The sequence below is a fragment of the Nelumbo lutea genome, chromosome 7 (assembly GCF_056320005.1).
Source record: "Nelumbo lutea isolate HS-2025 chromosome 7, American lotus-T2T, whole genome shotgun sequence".
Taxonomy (NCBI): domain Eukaryota; kingdom Viridiplantae; phylum Streptophyta; class Magnoliopsida; order Proteales; family Nelumbonaceae; genus Nelumbo; species Nelumbo lutea.
Genome location: NC_142690.1, coordinates 9,031,175 through 9,050,744, shown reverse-complemented (window position 1 = coordinate 9,050,744; position 19,570 = coordinate 9,031,175). Strand labels below are relative to the sequence as shown.

The following is a 19,570-nucleotide window of genomic DNA, read 5'->3' as shown; positions in this document are numbered from 1 at the left end:
CACTCTCACAGTAATTAGCAAAACCTGTCTTGAATCTTTTCCTTGAATAATCTTCCATTCCTTTTCTCCCAAATGGCCCATAAGATTGCAGCTCTGGAACATCTCCATAGGATCTTTAATCTTCTTGTGGGTGGATTAAGAAAGTGTGGTTGAACAAGGATTACAAATCCAAAGAGGGCGTCCACCTGCACCCAATGAAGGTAGAAATCCACTCCTGAATACCAGTCACAAAGGAACAAATTAAAAGATCAGTAGATGGAGAGAGTTTTCCCAACTCACCTTGCAAAGAAGGCAATGATGAGAAGATAAACACCAATATGGTCTCTTATTTTGAAAGGTCTCACAAGTATTGATTTTGGACTGAATAACCTCCCAGAAAAAAAGCCCTCACTTTAAGCAGGACTGGCCTTCTCCGCACTTCTTTCATTGGAAACCTCAGAAGGAAACTTATCTTTTACTGAAAGGTTCCCCCGCCACAGAACTTCCAAAACTTAATTTTGTCCCTAGAGAGAAACCATGCCATATGAATGCTAGGAAACAAGGAAGCAAACTTGATATTGGTTTCCACAGAGTTGACAGTATATCCCTTGCATTAAGCATTGCATCCCAACCATTCCCATTCATTCCATGAATGCTCTTGATAACCTGCTTCTAAGGGTGTCAATGGAAGGGTTTTGGATTGGACCCTATTCAGTCCAAAATCAATTTGGACGGATTGGACGGACCAACAAGATATATTGGATCGGACCAATCCGGTCCAAAATATTTATTAGATTGGATTGGACCTGGTCCATCCGAAACAAATTTATATTGGATTGAGTTGGACTAAGCCAATATCTGGTCGATTGATATAAGATAAGAATATATGTATCAATGAACCGGGTTTGGGTTGAAACCAATCTAAATCAAAATGAATTTGAACAAATTGGACGGTCTAGAAATTGAATTGGACCGGTCCAAATTAGTCCGAAACAATCATTGGATTGGATTAGACCTGGTCCATTTATAATGAACTCACATTGGACTGGATCCGATTGGACCAAATCCAGTCCAATTGACACCCCTACCTGCTTCCACAATCTTTCTTCTTCCAACAGAAGTTGCCACGACCGCTTGCCACGACCCCCCCCCCTCTTTCTTACTTTTACAAACAATAGTCCAATTTACTAAATGATCTTTCTTTGAATCCCAATTCTCCTACAAAAATCTCTCATGATCTTCTCTAAATCCTTTGCCATTGTCTTCAGAATTTTGAAAACAGGGGAAATAAATAGGAAGGTTAGACAAGATGGATCTAATCAAGGTAATTCTCCCTCCCAATGAAATGTAGTTTTTCTTCCATAACTATTTTTTTTTAATAAATTTATCCACAATAGAATCCCAGAAAGCCCTATATTTTGAATATCCCTGCCAAGGCCAAACCCAAGTATATGTTAAAATACTATTGTCTTCTAGATATGATGATTTTCCATGTTTTGGGAGGAAATTTAATGTTCTTGATAAAGAGAATTAATATGTATACTGATTGGTATATGAAACTAGGTAACTAACCAAAACTTTGGTTTCTTATTTTATAAAATTCTTATTGCCTAGGGGACTAGTTGCCTGTGTGCTTCTTTTTCATCCAGATCACCTAGATGCCCTAACAACTATGACAAATATATTTTAGTCATCATTCTCAGTGCACATGATTTAGGTCCTCATATTTGAGAGCGGATTGGCTGAACTGGATAGCTGTTTTACAGGCCGTGGGACCAATCATGTTGCTACACACCAACCTTAAATGAAAGTGAGAGATTGAGTGATTGTGGGCCATATACACTTTATGGCAGGCGTGGGACGTAATGATTGGTCACACAGCCCATAAAACAGCTATCAAGTTCATCTAATCACTTTGTAATTTATCTTCCTAGTTCTTCTACATTTCTACATTTCTGTATACCTTGTTCACCTTCTTATATCCCTAAGACCTTAAACTTACTAGTATAGAAGTCGATTGATTTGCATTTCCTTTGGGGGAGCTTGGTTGGGGTTCTTTTTTTTTGTCCATCTATTCCTTTTCCTGGTTTTTTCTGTTTAGTTTTCCTTGTATTTTTCTTGTCTCTTACTCTCTTTGTATGTATATATTTGAGGTAACAATTAATGAATTCTCGATATATAGTCAGTGTCAGAACAAATCTCCACGCCATCAACAAAAAATAAAAACATAAAATAATCCTATCCATTTATCCAATAACAGAGATTGCAGAATATAGAAATTAAGAAAAGCATTCATATTTCAAAATATGAGCTAAAAATAGTAAACTTTACCTGGCATAAGACAAAGGTATTGAAGATCAAGGTATTGAGAACAGAACTAGAATTCCAACCACCAAGTCTGAGAAATCTCAAGACACCTTTCCCACAAAATGTAAGACTTGAAAGGATAGCCAGTTGATAAATGCTCTGACCAATAATATTCTTCCACATGGGCCCAGTGATGATATTAACACCCTTCCCAACAGGAGGCCGTTTCATCATCTCATCATTGGGAGGATCTGTAGCCAGTGCCAAGGCCCCAAGTGTGTCCATAATCATGTTCACCCACAACAACTGCACAGCCGTAAGAGGGGCAGCTCCTGAAATATACTTGTGAAAATTAACATGGTTTCCAAATTATGAAAGAAAGAAATAAATAAAAGATCAATGGATTACACACCTGATACGCAGGCAGAAATAAAATTGGTCATAAGAGCAACGATATTTACTGTCAACTGAAACTGTACAAATTTTTGAATGTTTATATAAACAGCACGCCCCCATTTTGCTAAATTCACAATAGTTGTAAAATTATCATCCATGATGATGACATCGGCATTTTCTTTCGCAACCTATGGATAAACATTAATGGGAAGTAAGAGAAGAGTCACAACTCATAAAATAAATGGGTAAATAAATAAGATCTAATAATATGTTGGATGCAATCCATGGTGACATGTGTCATGTTTCCAGTTTCTTATTATCTTGCATAGAACGCTACTGAAAGAAAGTTAATATTAACAAATTTTGCACATAAAAGCACATTTCACTAATTTCATAAGGAAATATCATATGTAATCATAAAATTTTAATAATTTGTATGTAATATAATCAATTCCATTCAAAAAATAAATAAAAAGTTATATTTAAAATTGAATCCAAACAAAAAAGTTAAAATCATAGAAAGCGCAAGCAAATAAAAAATAAACAAACTAATTATATCATAAAGCAAAAAGGCAACCGGCATTGCCTTTTCCTTCCATAAGAAGGCTGCTGAGATGGATGCATAGGAAGTTCAACATAAAAGCACCCCAGAGAAAACATCTTGTCACCTAATGTTACTTTTTGCTTAATTTCCCGACTAGCATCACTTTGAACACCTTTTTTCAAAAGAATGACGAACACTTAATAACATTTAATAGTGGGTCAAACATAAGTTGAATAGATTTTTTTCTTACGAGAATTATAATATAGTGGGTCTTTGAAAAGAAAGGGTTCAAAATAGGTATATAGACCTAAGGATATGCATGAGGGGGCAACAACCAATGTTAAAACACCAATGATAGAGACTTCAAATTTTACAATTAGAATTGGTTTTCACCGAGGTTCAGCACTTAGCACTCATCTATGTGCACTAATCATAGATGAATTGATTAAACATATTCAAGTTCATTGGTAGTAGTAAGAAATGATTTAAGCACTAATAATTTAACATTGGATTTGGCTTTAAATAGAATAGATTGGCAAAACAGGAATCATGTAGCCAACCCCATATAGTTGGATGATGATGGTGATGATAAACTCATAGGACCAGTTATGCACACCCCTAGGTCACCAAGCACCAATTTTAGCCACAAGGTTTCACATACACCATGAATTATTGGTCAAAATTCAGCTTCTGAACTTGACCTTGCTACAACATTTTGTTTCTAACCATGCCAAGTAACCAAACTACCGCCAACCAAGGAATAGTACCTAGACATTGATCTCCTATCTATGATGAATCCAACCCAATCATCATTTGTATACACCTATACTCAAAGGTGTCAATGATTAGTAGACTTTAATATCTCAAAATGATAATGGGAATCTTCTAAATGTATAGTTATTGGAGCATGAATAAATTGAATTACACTACTAACTATGTAGGCATTGGTATCTCATGGCATCATTTTCTCATCAATAACATGATATTTCATGGCATCAATTAAATGATGACAATCCTAATCTCCAACGTGATGATTCTGCCCAATTGATGTCTCAGTCGGCTTGTTACCTGTTAAGAAAGTGGATACTATGAATGTTTAGCTTCTTTTATTTATTAGGATTTATTGGGCCTTTGGTCCATGGGCTTTATATTTTTTATGTTCTTTTAAAGTTGTGTTTCTTAGTTGTCTCAATAACGTCCCTATTGAGGTCATATAGGGGATTGGACTTCTTTATTCTTTTAATATAAAAGATAGTGAGAGAGACACCCTGATCAGTTTTTTGGCCCTCTCTTCCTCTTCTCCCATCATCTTCTTCTTTTCCTCCTCTACGCTCAAGAATATTCTTCTTCTCTTCTTTCTTCAATCTTTTTTATTTCTTTTGTTTTCTAGTCTACCATCATCCCTGTCTCCTTGATAAAATCTAGAGTGTACTTCCTTTGACAAATAAATATACTCTTCTTAGACCTGCTCACTTTAATCCCAGGAAAGTATCTTAGATTTTCCAAGTCTTTAATTTCAAACTCCCTCTCTAAGGACTTCAACTATTGGATTTCTTCTTTGTTGTCCCCTATTACAATAATGTCATCTACATAAACCATTACAGCCACAATGCCTCCATCTCCTCATCTAATAAAGAGTGTAATATCAACTTGGTTTTTCTGCATAGGACCAAGCTCTTGGGGACTGTTTTAACCCATACAAGCTTTCTTTAACCTACACACCTTCCTCTTGCAATTTGGTAAGTTTTTTTTTTTTTTTTTGAAGATAAATAATTTTTTAAAGAAAGAAAGAAAATACAAAAAGGTGACTAGAAGTTACCCAAGAAAAGAAAGACAACAAAACCTCCTACAAATCAAAACCTCAAAGACATATTTCACCTACTACTACAAACAACCCAATCTCCCAACCATAAAATTTAAGACAAGGTGAATGCAAAAGTTCATGGCTGAGTGATTTGAAGGCAAAAGTTCATGCCTTCTCTGTTTGTGATAATCCTGATTACTTCTATGATTACGTTCAAGGCCTACTTGATGGACTCCAAGCAGGTGTTAGCTCATGCAATATAGCCAACATTCAGGATGGTGGAGTTAGACTAATTCCAGTTGACAAATTGAAGCTTTGTTGGTGGAAGAACCAAAGGAACCATTTAGGAATCTGGATCTCTTAACCTTGGTGTCAGTGTCATTCTGAAGCTGTTATATAATGGTAGAGAAGTCCTGTGTAAAGCGTCTTCAGAAGGAATATAGAGCACTCTGCAAAGAACTCAAATACAAATAGTTACTGTTTCTCCAAATATTAAAAGAACTCTTGGAAATGGGAATGGAGTTTGCACCATAAAGAAGATGGAGAACAGTTCTGAAGATTGAGGCAAAAATGGTTGTCTTGGAAGAAGTTAGGACAAGAAGAGGAGTTGCCCTAAAGGTAGTGGAGCTAAGAAAAGCGAAGAGGGAAGAAGGTATTCTGCTGAAAGAAGAGAAAACAAAAAAGGAAGATTTGTGGGTATATACGAATATTACGGAGAGGGTCAGAAACAGTTCACTTGCTTCCCTGAAGGGAGAGAAGCATCGGGTTGGGATAAACAACTACAAGCAATGTAGGATTTTCTGGAGTTAGTATATGAAAGACGAAGTTCTCCAATCAGAAAGGAAGAGGATCAGAAGAAGCTTGAAGAGAAGATGGAACTAACAGACTGAAAGGAAACACAAAATAAGGGAAGCAATACGGATAAGGATGTTCAGATTGATGAAAGATTAGGGTCAATGAGAATGTGGATCAATAAAGCCAAAACAGAGTGGGAGAACAAATTAGTATTATCCATGAGTAAGGATGTTACAGATTGGAAAACCCTGGGTGAAGAGATTCAACAACAGGGAGAACAAATTAGTATTATCCATGAGTAAGGATGTTACAGATTGGAAACCCCTGGGTGAAGAGATTCAACAAATTTTGAAGATATCAGAAATGCTGCATATTATTCCTATTGATGGGCAGAAGGTGGTGACTTCTTGTAGGAATCCCTGACCGGACTTCGAAGCTGTGTCGGCAGTAACAAAGCAAGGAATGGCAGTGGTTGGAAGATGGTCCCCAAGTTGTAATGAGAAAACTATAAACCCAATAGATAGAATTGAGATGAGAATTCTGGGGCTGCCTTATCATCTATGGTCGGATGAGATTTTTAACAGAATTGCAAAGTTGTCTGGTGGGGAACTCTTGACTATGGATGCCTCAGATCTTCGAGCTGTGATTATAGAGGTGAATGGAGTGAAGCCAGAACTCATCCCATGTTTTGTAGATGTTTTCTCATATGATCAAATGTCCAAAGCTTGGATAACCTCCTCTGTGGAAGCTGATGAGGGCAGATTTGGCCCTCTAGTAAAATTGCGACACGTGGCACCTCGTGACAACTAGGCAAACACCCAGGCAACAACTTACGAAGTTGGTGACCCACCCGGGCACCGGTCTGGCCGGCCTGGCACAACCTGCACGCAGCCTACGGGCGGCCTGCACGCGGCCTAGCGCGACCTACGCATGGCCTGCGAGGCCTGGCATGACCTGCGCGCGGCCTGCGCGACCTACGTGCGGCATGCGCGACCTGCGTGCGGCCTGCGCGACCTGGCCAACCTGGATCAGCCTAGCACATGATCCGACCAAGCCGCCCATAAGACGCCCACCGGTAAACTCGGCATGCATACCCCATGAGCTCGGTAGCTCACCAAGGAGCTCGCCAAGGAGCTCGGTAGCTCACCAAAGAGCCAGGCAGCTCGGCAGAGCTCGGCAGAGCTCGCCACAAGCAACACGGAATAGCTCCCCCAGGCAGCTCGCCACTTGTAGGGTAGCTCGGTACACGAGTAGTTTGGCACGTCGCAAGAAGATCTCCTGCCTGACAACCTGGCCTAGACACCAACCCGCCGACTGACACAGGCGCCGACCTGACAACCTGGCCCAGACACCGACCCGCCGACTAACACAGGTGCCGACCTGACAACCTGGCCCAGACACCGACCCGCCGACTGACGCAGGTGCCGCCCTGACAACCTGGCCCAGGCACCGACCTGGCCGCCTGACACAAACGCCAGCCTAACGACCTCGAGGAGTTCACCACCGTACCCCAATTCTGACAGGATGTGACGAGTCTTACCGTTTGGAGGCTTTTCACCCACCTAACCCGCGAGGACTCCGGTATATAAAGACCTCACCCCCCAAAGGGGAAGGGTATGGAAAAAAATGGAGGTAATCCCTGCTCTCTAGCTCTCTCGTTTCTCCAATATCATCTTCAAAGCTCTCTACAATCAGAGTGCTAACTTAAGCATCGGAGAGCCCCTACCGGGAAAATACCCCCGAGTCCTCTGATTCAGTTCTCGCATGTCCCTCAGCTCCCACCGCCTACAAAGAGGATGAAAAGATGGAGTTCTCGAATGTCCCTCAGCTCCCACTACCTACAAAGGAAAGAAGACCACCTCGTGCAGAGGACAGTCAGGTTGCGCTGCACCAGGGAGCTCCACCATTCTCTAAGTCACAAGCCACCTAGTAGGGAGCTCGCCACCAGGCAGTTCGCCCCCAGACAGTTCTCCACCAAGCAGTTCACCCCCAGGCAGTTCGCCACCAGGGAGCTCGCCACCAGGCAATTCGCCACCAGGGAGCTTGCCACCAGGGAGCTCGCCACCAGGCAGTTCGCCTCCAGGCAGTTCTCCACCAGGCAGTTCGCCCCCAGGCAGTTCGCCACCAAGTAGCTCATCACCAAGGCATGTCACCACCAGGTCAAATAACGAGGTACTTAGCCAAAACCTGGTATCGAGGAAACCTTGGAAAGAGAGGAGAACAGAGAAAATTAGGAAGTTTCATGAATAAGGAAACTAAAATGACTGAGAATTGGAAAGGCGTAAATCAAGCTACCTCTTAGTATGGTAATTCAAAGCAAAAGGTCAGAGCTTCAACAGGTAGGTGTAAAACCTTCGCTCAGGCTTTAATGAATTCAAAGGGTGAAGGTGTGGCAGGTTTAAATTCAAACAAATGGCCAGGGGTGGGCCTTCGATTGGCTTGGCCCAGTCACAAGAAAAACTAAATAGACACATAACTCTAGTAGAGAATGGGGGGGCTGTTGGGCTGATTAGGTCTGGCCCATTAAACTTGGCTCAATTGAAAGAAAATGGAGCTGTTGGACCAAATAGGCCTGGCCCATTAAAAAGGAAGTCATGTGATCACTTAAGTGATCACGTGACTACAACATGAGTTCGAAAATTGGGGGACCTTTGCTTGGGTGTACCATTGTCCCAAACAGAATTTGCAGCGGCGCTTTCTTTCTCCAAACACAATTATCCAACAGCAGGCTCGATGAGAAGTTCCAGTTTGGGGCTTGCTTGGGTGCCGAGACTGGTTTCCTATTCTACTAGTCCAGAGAAGCTAAATCCAAGGTACAATAGAACAAAGAACAGGGGTGAAACATTAGATTCAGGGTGGATAAGTTTAGAGGACAGTACGGAAAGAGAGAACTCTGAAGGTTTTAGCTTTGTAAGTGTTCAAAGTAAGTGCCACTCTCGACTTGGGGAAGAAGCGGCAGATGGCTTGAGACTATTGTTTGATGAAGATCTCTCTACTACACTTCCTAGACTTAGTCCAGCCTGACAAAGGGGAAGGAAGATTAGGCACCACTTCGGGGGAAGCAAAATCTAAGACAAAGAATAGCGGAGATCTGTGTTTAGAACAAGACCAAATACAGGATATTAGTTAGGGCTGTAAAGTCAACCAAGCACATCTTGGTAGAGCCACAAACTGCCCTGTTCCCACAGCTAACTATCTAGAGAGTGGTTTTGAAGGTAACACCTCTGACTTTAGCCAAAAGATTGGGGTTAAGGGGTCACCAAATCCTCCGGCAAATCCTACCTGTTTACAAAAGTCTCTTTTGAATCCGATTTTTGTTGCTACTAATGTTTCTTCTAGTCCTGTGTATGTTGTGTCTACAGGGGAGACTAACCCAACCTTGCAGTCTTCCAATCAGAATGACCAAATGCAGGAAACGGAGGTAATTGGAGATTTGTTTTCACAAATGGTAGACATGGAATTCGGGGATAGAATTTGGGAGCTGATTATGGAACTGTTTAGAATTCAGGTGGAGGAAGAGATGGCTGAACAAATTGAAAGGGATGAAGAGGGTGACACTCCTAATCCTATTGTTGAAGAGGAAGTATAGGGTGATGGCAGATTAAATGCAAAAGCTGGCACAAAAAAAAGGGGGTAAACAAAGAAAAAGGGTCCCAATAGAAAGAAAAAGGGGAAAGAGAAGCTAGAGGAGCCTAGATCTAAAGGAGCTGGTGTAAAAAAGTAGATAAAGAAAAAATTAAGTGAGGTGGAAAGGCTAAAATATGAGGTGGATTATGATAAAGAGAGTGTTGGAAAAAGGAGAAGAAGAAGCAGTGAGTGGTTTATTTGCTTAAGGGGTATTTTGTCGCGGTCTCCATGAAATTGATAAGCTAGAATGAAAGAGGGTTAGGAAGCTCAAGAAAAAGAGGAGTGATTAGGGATCTGTTGAGAACAGAAAAACTAGATATCGTGTTGATTCAAGAATCTAAGTTGTCTGGGTTAGACAGGAATTGGGCAAGAAGTATATGGTCAACGAGAGACATAAGTTGGGCATATGCACAATCTTGGGGAGTTTTAGGGGGAATTATAACTTTGTGGGAAAATGCAGAGATGGAGTGTACTGAGGAGTTAATTGGGAAGTATTCAGTGTTCATTAAGTTGAAGAGGATGGATGATTGGGAATGGGTTTTAACTAATGTGTATGGACCCACCTCTTATAAGGAAAGGGAAGGACTTTGGGAGGAGTTAGCAATAGTGAGAGGTCTACGGGAGGGTCCCTGGTGTTTGGGAGGAGATTTTAATGTCATAAGATTTTTGAGTGAATCAAACAACCCAAATCACTGGGTTACAACAAGTATGAGGAAGTTTAACCTCTTCATAAAGACCTTTGAGTTGTAGGACTTTCCTATTCAGAGGGAAAATTATACTTGGTCAAACTTTCAAGAGGCTCCCACTTGTTGTAAGTTAGACAGATTCCTATTCACAATTCATTGGGAAGTGGTTTGGCAGGGATTAGTAGTTACAGCACTACCAAGACCTGTTTCAGACCACTGCCCAAGAGAGATTGGGGGGTGGCCCCTGCCCTTTTAAATTTGAGAATATGTGGCTTCTACACCCTGCATTCTTGCCGAAGGTGAAGGAGTGGTGGGAGGAAGATCAAGTGGATTTCAGATGGAAGGGTTATAGATTCTATGAGAAATTGCAATTGCTGAAAACAAGAATTAAGATGTGGAATAAAGAGATTTTTGGAAAGACTGAAGAAAGGAAACAGGAAATTCTCAGAAGAATAGAGGAACTAGATGGTGAGGAAGCTAAGAGAAGTTTGAGTTTAGAAGAGAGGAAAGAGAGATGGGGGTTGAAAAAGGATCTAGAAGACATTCTATGAAAAGAGGAGGTTACTTGGAGACAAAAATCTAGATGTCAATAGCTCAGGGAAGGGGATGGCAATACCAGTTTTTTCCATATGTTGGCAGATGGGAGAAAGAGGAAAAACTCAGTATTGAAATTGGAATGGAATGGGCAAGTATTGACAAGAGATGAGAACATAGCCCAAGCCTTTGTTAATCATTTCAAAACCCTCTATGAGGGTCCAAGGAGGTCAAGAGAAAACTTAGAGGGCCTGGACTGGAGGGTTGGAGAGAGTTGTTGGATTCCTTGGAAAGGAAATTTGAGGTTCAGGAAGTGAAAAATGCAGTCTTCTCGATGGAGAGATCTAAAGCCCCAGAACCTGATGGTTTTACAATGGCTTTCTATCAAAATTGTTGGGAAATAAGTGGAGGGTTGGAGAGAGCTTTGGTACCAAAGAAAGTGGATGCAATCCAGCCAAAGAATTTTAGGCTCATAAGTCTGAAAGGAAGCATGTACAAAATCATTTCCAAGGTTTTGGCCCTAACAATAAAATATGTTCTTCTCTCGATGATTTCTCCAAATCAAGGGGCTTTTGTGTTTGGGAGACAAATAATGGATCAAATTCTCATTGCTAATGAATGTGTAGAATTTAGAAGAAGGAAAAAGCAAAAGGGACTGGTTTGCAAGTTCGACTTAGAGAAAGCTTATGGCATGGTGGATTGGGAGTTTCTGTTGGAAATTCTTAAGCGTAGGGGTTTTGGAGAAAGATGGTGTAAATAAGTGAAGGGTTGCATTTCTTCATGTCATTATTCAATTATGGTAAATGAAGTAGCAAGAGATTTTTTCCTACCAAAAGGGACCTTAGACAAGGAGATCCTCTATCCCCGTTCCTTTTTACTCTAGTATATGATGTGTTGAATGAGTTGATCATAAGGACAGATGCCAACAATATGGTTAGAGGCTGGAGAGTTGGATGGAATGAAGTGGTGGTAACACACCTAAAATTTGCAGATGATATTATTTTGTTGTGAAGAGAAAACAGAAGAACTTATGAACCTAAAAAGGACAGTCCATAAATTTGAGAGCATCTCCAACCTTAAGATTAATTGGGGCAAGAGTTGTGTGGCAAGAGTAAATTTAGGGAGTGAAGAGGTGACTCGGCTAGCTGGATTATTGGGGTGTGAAGTAGGGGATTGGCCATTACTTTATTTAGGATTACCATTGGGGGGAAATCCTAATAGTTTTTGGTATCCAGTGATTGAGAGATTTACAAAGAGACTTGTGAATTGGAACAGAAACTACATTTCTTTGGGAGGTAGGATAACCCTAATAAAGTCAACTTTGGCTAACTTACTAGTGTACTTCCTATATACCTTTAGGATACTAGTGAAAGTGGCAGACCAACTAGAGAAGATTATGAGGAATTTCCTTTGGGAACTAGGAGACACCAAAATAGACCACCTAGTGAAGTGGGAGGTGGTTTCTATAAGTAGAAATGAAGGGGGCTCAGGGATAGGAAATCTTAGGCTAAGAAACACAGCATTATTGGGGAAATAGTTATGGAGACTGCCATTGGAACAGGACAGACTTTGGCATAGAGTGATTATTAGCATTCATGGATTGGCAAACAATGGTTGGGATGCAGGAGTCAACCCCAGGGCTTCCCGATGCTCTCCCTAGAAAGCTAATCATGGTATTTTACCTTCATTCCTTCCTCACGTCAAATTTGATGCTTGTGCAAGAAATAAAGTGTTGTTCTAGGAAGATGTTTGGGTTGGAGACATTCCCATTAATGAAAGGTTCCCTTCTATTTATTCACTATCAAAAAATAAAAGAAAAGTGATCTCTTTAGTTTTTACTAATAACTCTTGGGACTTGGGTTTGAGGAGAGGTCTAAGGGAGTCAGAAATGACAATGGTGGATGAATTAATTAACCTTCTAGGGTCAACCTACCTAGATTAATCTTGTTTGGACAGTAGAATTTGGAAACCTTCTCCATCCGGTGTATTCCTTGTTCAGTTGTTCCTCCTTCTTTGATGTCCTCATTCAATCATCAAACCCTACAAGGAGCTTTCCTTCAAAGGAGATCTGGTGTCATCCTGTACCCCCAAAAATTCAAGCTTTTTGTTGGGAGGTGATTTTCAAAAAAATCATTACTCTATATATGTTGCAAGGAAAAAGGCCGAATGTATGCCTATCACCCCATGTTTGTAGCCTTTGTTTGGCTCTAGTGAGACAATCACACACCTATTAATTTCTTGTCCATTTGTGTGCTTTATTTGAGCCTGGTTCTCTTCTATCTTTGGTTGCAAGTGGACACCTCCCCTAGATGTGGCAAGCCGTTTTGACCCAAGCTTTTTCAGGCAACCGAAGAGACATGGAAGATTAATGTGGAGAGCCACAAGAGCAGATATCTTATGGTCAGTTTGAGAAGAAAGGAAAAATAGAATCTTTAAAGGAGTGAAGAAATCCAAGTAAGCAATTGTAGAAAGGATAATCATTATGACTATTCGATGGTTGAAAACTTTGGATTTGTTTAAAGACTTCTCAGCTGAAGGCATTTATAGGAATTAGGAAGTGGTGGCATCTACAACTTCCACAAAACCTATTGTGCAGGAATTATGGTCCCCACCAACACAACAAATAGTGAAATTGAACTTCAACGGGAGTTCTAGAGGTAAGCCAGGCCCTTCAAGTATAGGAAGAGTATTCAGCGATGAAAATGACAGAATTGTGGCTATGTTTTCAAGACCAATAGGAGTGGAGGCTCATTGAGAGCAGAGGTGATGGCCTTGCTTCAAGGTGTAAGATATGCCAAACAATTGGGGTTAAACCAAATTGAGATAGAGGGTGACTCTAAATTGTTGATTGATTGGCTGCAATAGGGAAAGTTGGGAGCCTGGATTTATAGACAGCTCATAAGGGAAATCCTCAACACAACAAGGGAGATCGGTGCATGTTCAAATGGAAGCAAATCCGCCAATTCCTAAGTACCATTATTTTCTAATGCTCCAATGTCCTCATCTCCATTTAGGTTTGGAAAGTGCATCCAACATACTAGTGGGCAAATAAATGGACTCACTAGAGGCATATAAGTATAGTAAGTTGGAGAAATAGAGCGGTAAGACACATGGTTAGAAATAAGATGACAAGTACAGGACCTCTTTCCCTTTATGAGGACAATGGGCAAATCAAGGTCAGAGGGAGGGTAAACATTAATAATAGGAAATAGTAGCAAGATTAGGAGCATCAGGATTAGAAGATAAACTAGAAATAGATGGATAAGGAAAGAAAAATACCTAAATCCAAAGGAGTTTTTTCCCAAGATAAATAAAAAAATAAAATTCATTAAGAAGAAAAAAGAAGTATAACAAGAGTCATAAGAAATCACCCCCCAAAAACATCCCAATAAAGATAAATCCCTCAAACTCCACAACAAAAGAAAAAAACACAAATAAGAAACATCCCCACTTAGCTCCTGCAAATGTCCCTTTCTTCGAAAATCAACCTCCATTTTCTACTAATTCACTAGAGACCTTTCTTGCAGATTCCTCACCCCCCATGAAGGAAAGTTGCCCTAAGATTTATCTATCAAAAACCAAAAAAAAAAAAAAAAAGTTGCCCTAAGATTTTACTCACCTCCACCTCCCTATTAACCACCTTTTCCAAATTTAACTCGCCCAGCATAACATGAGTTTCATCCATAACCGCCTTTCTCTGTTAAAGAGATTCTTCTGAGACCTCTTCACCTCTTCCTTCTACCCATAAAGGTCTATATTTTCTGAACCCCTTGTTCTAACTTGTTTGTACTTTGTTCTTTTGTTCTCACTCCTACATCGAAGTCTTTATTCACCAACTCTTCTTCGATATCTTGACAAGTGCAATCCACTTGACCATCAAAGATAACCCTAACCCCTTTCGGCTCATATTCTTGAAATTGATTGATATCACTTATTTTGACTTTCATATACCCTTTTAAATTTATTGGAAGGGCCAGCACCAGAAATTCCTTCTTTTAGCCATGAAAAAATCTTCAATATATGTACTAATTGTCAATTTTTTGGGCCCTTCATCTATTTTTGAAAACCTGAAACTTTATATTTCACTTTATCCCCTTTTAGGTCCACATCCTAGCCACCCTCCACCTTCCTACCTAAGCCTAAGCCCAATCTGCCAATAGAAACTTCAAAAAAAAAAATCTCTTGATCCTATGACTTTTGAAGCCCTAACCTCAATTTCAGGCTGATGGTACTCCACCACATCTTTATCACCACAAGCCAACTCCACAACCTCCAAGAAACCAAATAAATAGGCCTGAGAAACACCCTTCCAAATTGACAAACCAAATATAGCTTCTACTTGCCCCTCCTCTACACCAACTCCTACTTATTGACAACCATCAACTCCTCCCTCATCACTTAACCTTACCAAATCCCCTGCCACCAATCTCATAGATTTACATAAAGAAGCCCCTTCAAAATCACTACAAAAACCTTACTCCTCCTCTACAACCTTCTAAAGACCCTAGATTTCTCTTGCCCTAGCACCAGTGGAACTACAACCTCACCAACAATGGATGACAACCTAGCGCCATCATCTTGCACAAGCGCCTTTTTCTCATTCAAAAAAAAAAGAAGAATTTTGGCCGACCCTACAAACCTCAACTAATATGATGGATCAGAAACAAACCCGATCTAACCTAGAACAGTTGAGCCAAATGAGATTTTACAACCAACATGATTAGAGACTCCTTGCACAATTAGGTTGCCCAAACCCAAACCGAAAACTTGATGTATCTCCAACCCAAATAACTAAACCCTCTAGCCCAATTCACAACTCTTCAACTTACTATGAAAATCAAACCCCAAATACTTTTCTAAATACGTGCCCACCTCAGCATCAAAATGTTTCTCAAAAATCCCTTGTATTCAACCTCCAAACTTTCACCTCCTTGACCGATTGACCCTTCGAATTCATCCTTTTCAAATCACAACCTTTCATCCCCCACCTTTGAACGACCTTCCACCACTAATCTTAGATCTCCTTAGCTAAGTTTAGCACCAAGGACAATGGAACAAAGTGAACCTCTTCTACTTCAATTAGAATTCATGCCACTATCAAAACATTCTATCCATTTGTCCACTGATCAATTTTTTAAGCTCCCACAAGCATCTCCCACCACCCAGGTCATTTGTAAGCACCATACATGAAGAAAAATACCAAAAATGTTGATTAATACAAAAATTTTAACACCCACCTCAGGTATGGCTCCAACCAACCAATTCCATTCACAATCCAAATATTCCTTTGCAGCCTTATAGCTCAAAATAAAGAGGAAAAACCATGTATTTAACTTTCTAACTTTAATACTTCTTGGTTGCAATTTTGCATGGACCGAATTCATAAGTTCCTCCTCATCTAGCACAAATTTGACAAAACAAACTACTAAACATGACTCTAACCACCTTACTCAATCAAGAGTATCTCCATCAGGACCATAGTTGTCAAGGCGACACCTAGGCGACAAGGCGCCCTTGGAGGCTCACCACGCCCATTCGCCTAGCTGTTTTGTGCACTGGGTTATAAAATACTTTTATGTGTTTATATACTAATTTCTTTTTATTATTTTCTTATTTTCTTAGGGTTTAATCAATGCAACATTGCTAACTGTTGTATTGAAACCATGGCTCAAAGTATTGATACACCTTTGTGTATTGGCAGAGGTGTATCGGTACTTATAACGATACTCCCCCTATTTTTTTTTTATTTCTTTGGTTTTCAATTTCATTTTCAAATATATATATTATTTAAAAAAATGGGTCCCCCAAAAACACCTACAAACAGGTATCGGGACCCCAAAGATACAATACAATACACCCGATATGGGGCGTATCGTATCGAAATTTTGATCCTTGATTGAACCCTCAAAATTTTCAAAACCTGAACCTATAAGCAAAGGAAGAACTTAAAATTTTGTCTAATCAACACATTTTCTTCTTCTTCTTCTTCCTTTTCTTTTCTTCTTTCCTATAACAAAAGTAGGGGTTCCCTATATTTTTTGAATTTTCTTTACTTTGTTCTTTTTCTTCTCATAAATGTTGATTTTCTAGACTTAAACATGAAACTTATACTTTTCTTATGAAAATTATGAATAATTATTAAGGAAAGATGGTTATGGAACCTAGGAACTACCCTAGGATATATGGTTTTACTTAAAAAAAATTCATCGCCTAGGCGACTAGGCGACCCCCTGTCGCCTAGCCTCGCCTTAGCACCTTGAAAATTATGATCAAGACCCATGAACACTTCCTTCACAAGAATTTTTTCTCATCCGAAAAGGAGGATGTTGTGGTGATTGTTCATATAATGGTTATTTTCTTCATTTGTGTTTGCCATACACCTGTAAATTCTTGTTGATTTTCTGTCCACCTTCCATAGGGACAATAGAAGGCCCATTAGAGTCAAAGACCAAGGGATGAACAGGAATAGGAGCAAGAAAACCAATTACCGTCTCTTCCACCATTGGATATTTCTCCCTTGAAGAGAAGTGACTTTAGGAGTAAAGAAACGAGTGGGCTTAAAAAATGATACATCTATGGACACAAACTTTCATTGAGAAATAGGATAATAACATTTATAGCCCTTCTAAAAAGCAAAGTAGCCCAAAAAATGCACTTGAGGTCACGAGGATCAAGTTTAGACCGAGAACAGGGAGGAACATGAACATTGCAAATACAACCAAAGACTTTAGGTGGAATAGGAAACAAATGTCAATTAGAAAAACAAACTCAATAAAAAACTTGAAATAAGGAACCCAAGGAGAGCCAAGTAATGAGAAAAGAGGTAGTAAGAACAATGTGTAACTAGAAAGTGTTGCGTACATTCATACCAAACTTGAGGGACTGAACAACTTTAATTTTTTTTTCATTTAGGAACCCCATTTTGCTGAGATGTCCCCACACAGCCTGATATTCTATCCCATGTTCAGAAAAGCTTGAAGGTCTGTAAACAAGTACTAAAACCCAATTGTCAAATCAGAAAACTTTTAATCAGTCTTTCAAATTGCATACACACCATTTTATGAAAGTTGTAAAAAATGGTACATACTTGATGTTTGGATTTCATCAAATAAACCTAAGAACACCAAGAAAAATTATCAACAAAAGTTAAAAAATATCAACGACTAAGTAAAGAAGTAGTAGCTATAGGGCCTCATACATCAAGATGCAACACATGGATAAGCAGAAATTACATCATTCTGAAATTTGCAAGAAAGGTAGGAGGTGTTAACCGTAAGCGAAACATGAGGGAATAATCATTTAATTCATCATTTTATGTTTGTTTTCATTGTTTAAAATAATAATTCGGTTATCAATCAAAAGCATAAATGTCACATTAAAAGTTGAACCAAATAACCACCAATAATATTGACAAGATCATGATGCAACTGTAATTATGACCAAGGAAACTTTTGTTCATTGTGTACTAATTTCTATGGTGAACATTAAGGATTATACAAGGGAAGATAACTGTTTCAAACTAGCTACTCTAGGGTTTAGATGCTTTAAGGGCTCGTTGGTACCACCACGATCTGAATAAAGAGATATCTCCACCAACTCCATCATAATCAAGGAGTGGTTCACAGTTGCAAAATTTTCTCCATCTTATAGCAGAGATAGTGCAGATACTGTTGCCTCATCAAAACTCCATCAAATACTTTGATGGATGTTTTTTGGGAAACACAAGAACTTAAATGATTCAATTTATTCCCATAGAAGGCTTGACACGATGGGTATACATTTAAGAACCTAGTGACATCTAGTTGTTCCCTCTGTTGTTGCTGAACCTTAACATCTAGAGTGAAGGGATGATAGACATTGAGTTCATTTCTGAGGTTCTTCATACTAGCATAGTACTCTTCTAGGGTTTTATTCCCTTGCTACAGATCGAAATACTCCTGATAAAGTTGATATACCCTTGTAGTATTATCCTGCCCAGAATAAAGCTTCTTGGCATGTTCCCATATGTCCTTAGCTGTATCTAAGAACATAAAGTTGGCACTTATTTTGGGTTCCATACTATTCCATAACCATGTCATGATTTGGGCATCTTCCTGTTCCTAGTCATCAAATCCTGAAGAGTTAGCAGGTGGTTTATCTTCCTTCACATGCTTCACTTTCCTCTTTGCCTTGAGAAAAACTTCCACCGACTTGGCCCATGGTACATAGTTCTCACCATTACGTTTAATTGATGTCATCTACACACCCAGATAGTCAGAGGGAATCACCACACTAGGTTTCTGATCACTATGACCTTCTCCAGTTGCTGCCATGATGCTCTTCCAATGCTACTTCTAATCTGAATTCCCGGTAGCCAACTAAGTACTGCTGTCAGGAGTTTGATGTTCCAGACACTACAACAGTCCCCAAACACAGTTGATAGGTACACAAACTGTTGTTCTTATTCACACTACTACTGATTTCACAAAATCATGAATCACACTGACATTAATTCAGCAACTCAATGACTGCATACAAGCCCTCTTGAAGCTGCTCAATAGAGATTGAGCATCACAAGCACCACCACACAACCATAGCTGTCACACATGGTACAAATCTGTCTAACCTTTTCAGAGGGCACTACAAGTCCAAAGAAAACATCAACTACTGCCACTGCAGTAACCTGTCATTCAATTCAGGTCACTTGTGACCAACAAGGGCTTCAAAACAACTACAGACCAACAAAAAAATGGTCAAACATACCCTTACACCATTCGGCCACTGTAAACACAGCCTGTTCTTGGACCTTTTTCCAAGAACCAAGGCTACAAACAACCTAGTTCTCTAGGTTCTGATCAGTCCCCGCAGATTTTGAAGGCTTTCAACCCAGAAATACCAACAGCACAAAAAAAAGGAGGT

At 39.7% G+C, this 19,570-nt stretch overlaps 1 protein-coding gene across 2 annotated transcripts in view; it reads right to left on the bottom strand.

The window, feature by feature from the left end:
• LOC148844966 (putative calcium-transporting ATPase 11, plasma membrane-type) overlaps positions 1–19,570 on the bottom strand; it is a 43,761-nt gene that overhangs the window by 1,712 nt on the left and 22,479 nt on the right. For both annotated transcript variants that reach the window (XM_088956054.1, XM_088956053.1), the window contains exons 6-7: positions 2,699–2,870; positions 2,311–2,618 (exon numbers count right to left, since the gene is read on the bottom strand). In XM_088956054.1, coding sequence (XP_088812180.1) covers positions 2,311–2,618; positions 2,699–2,870 — 480 coding nt within the window. The remainder of the gene's footprint in view (positions 1–2,310; positions 2,619–2,698; positions 2,871–19,570) is intronic.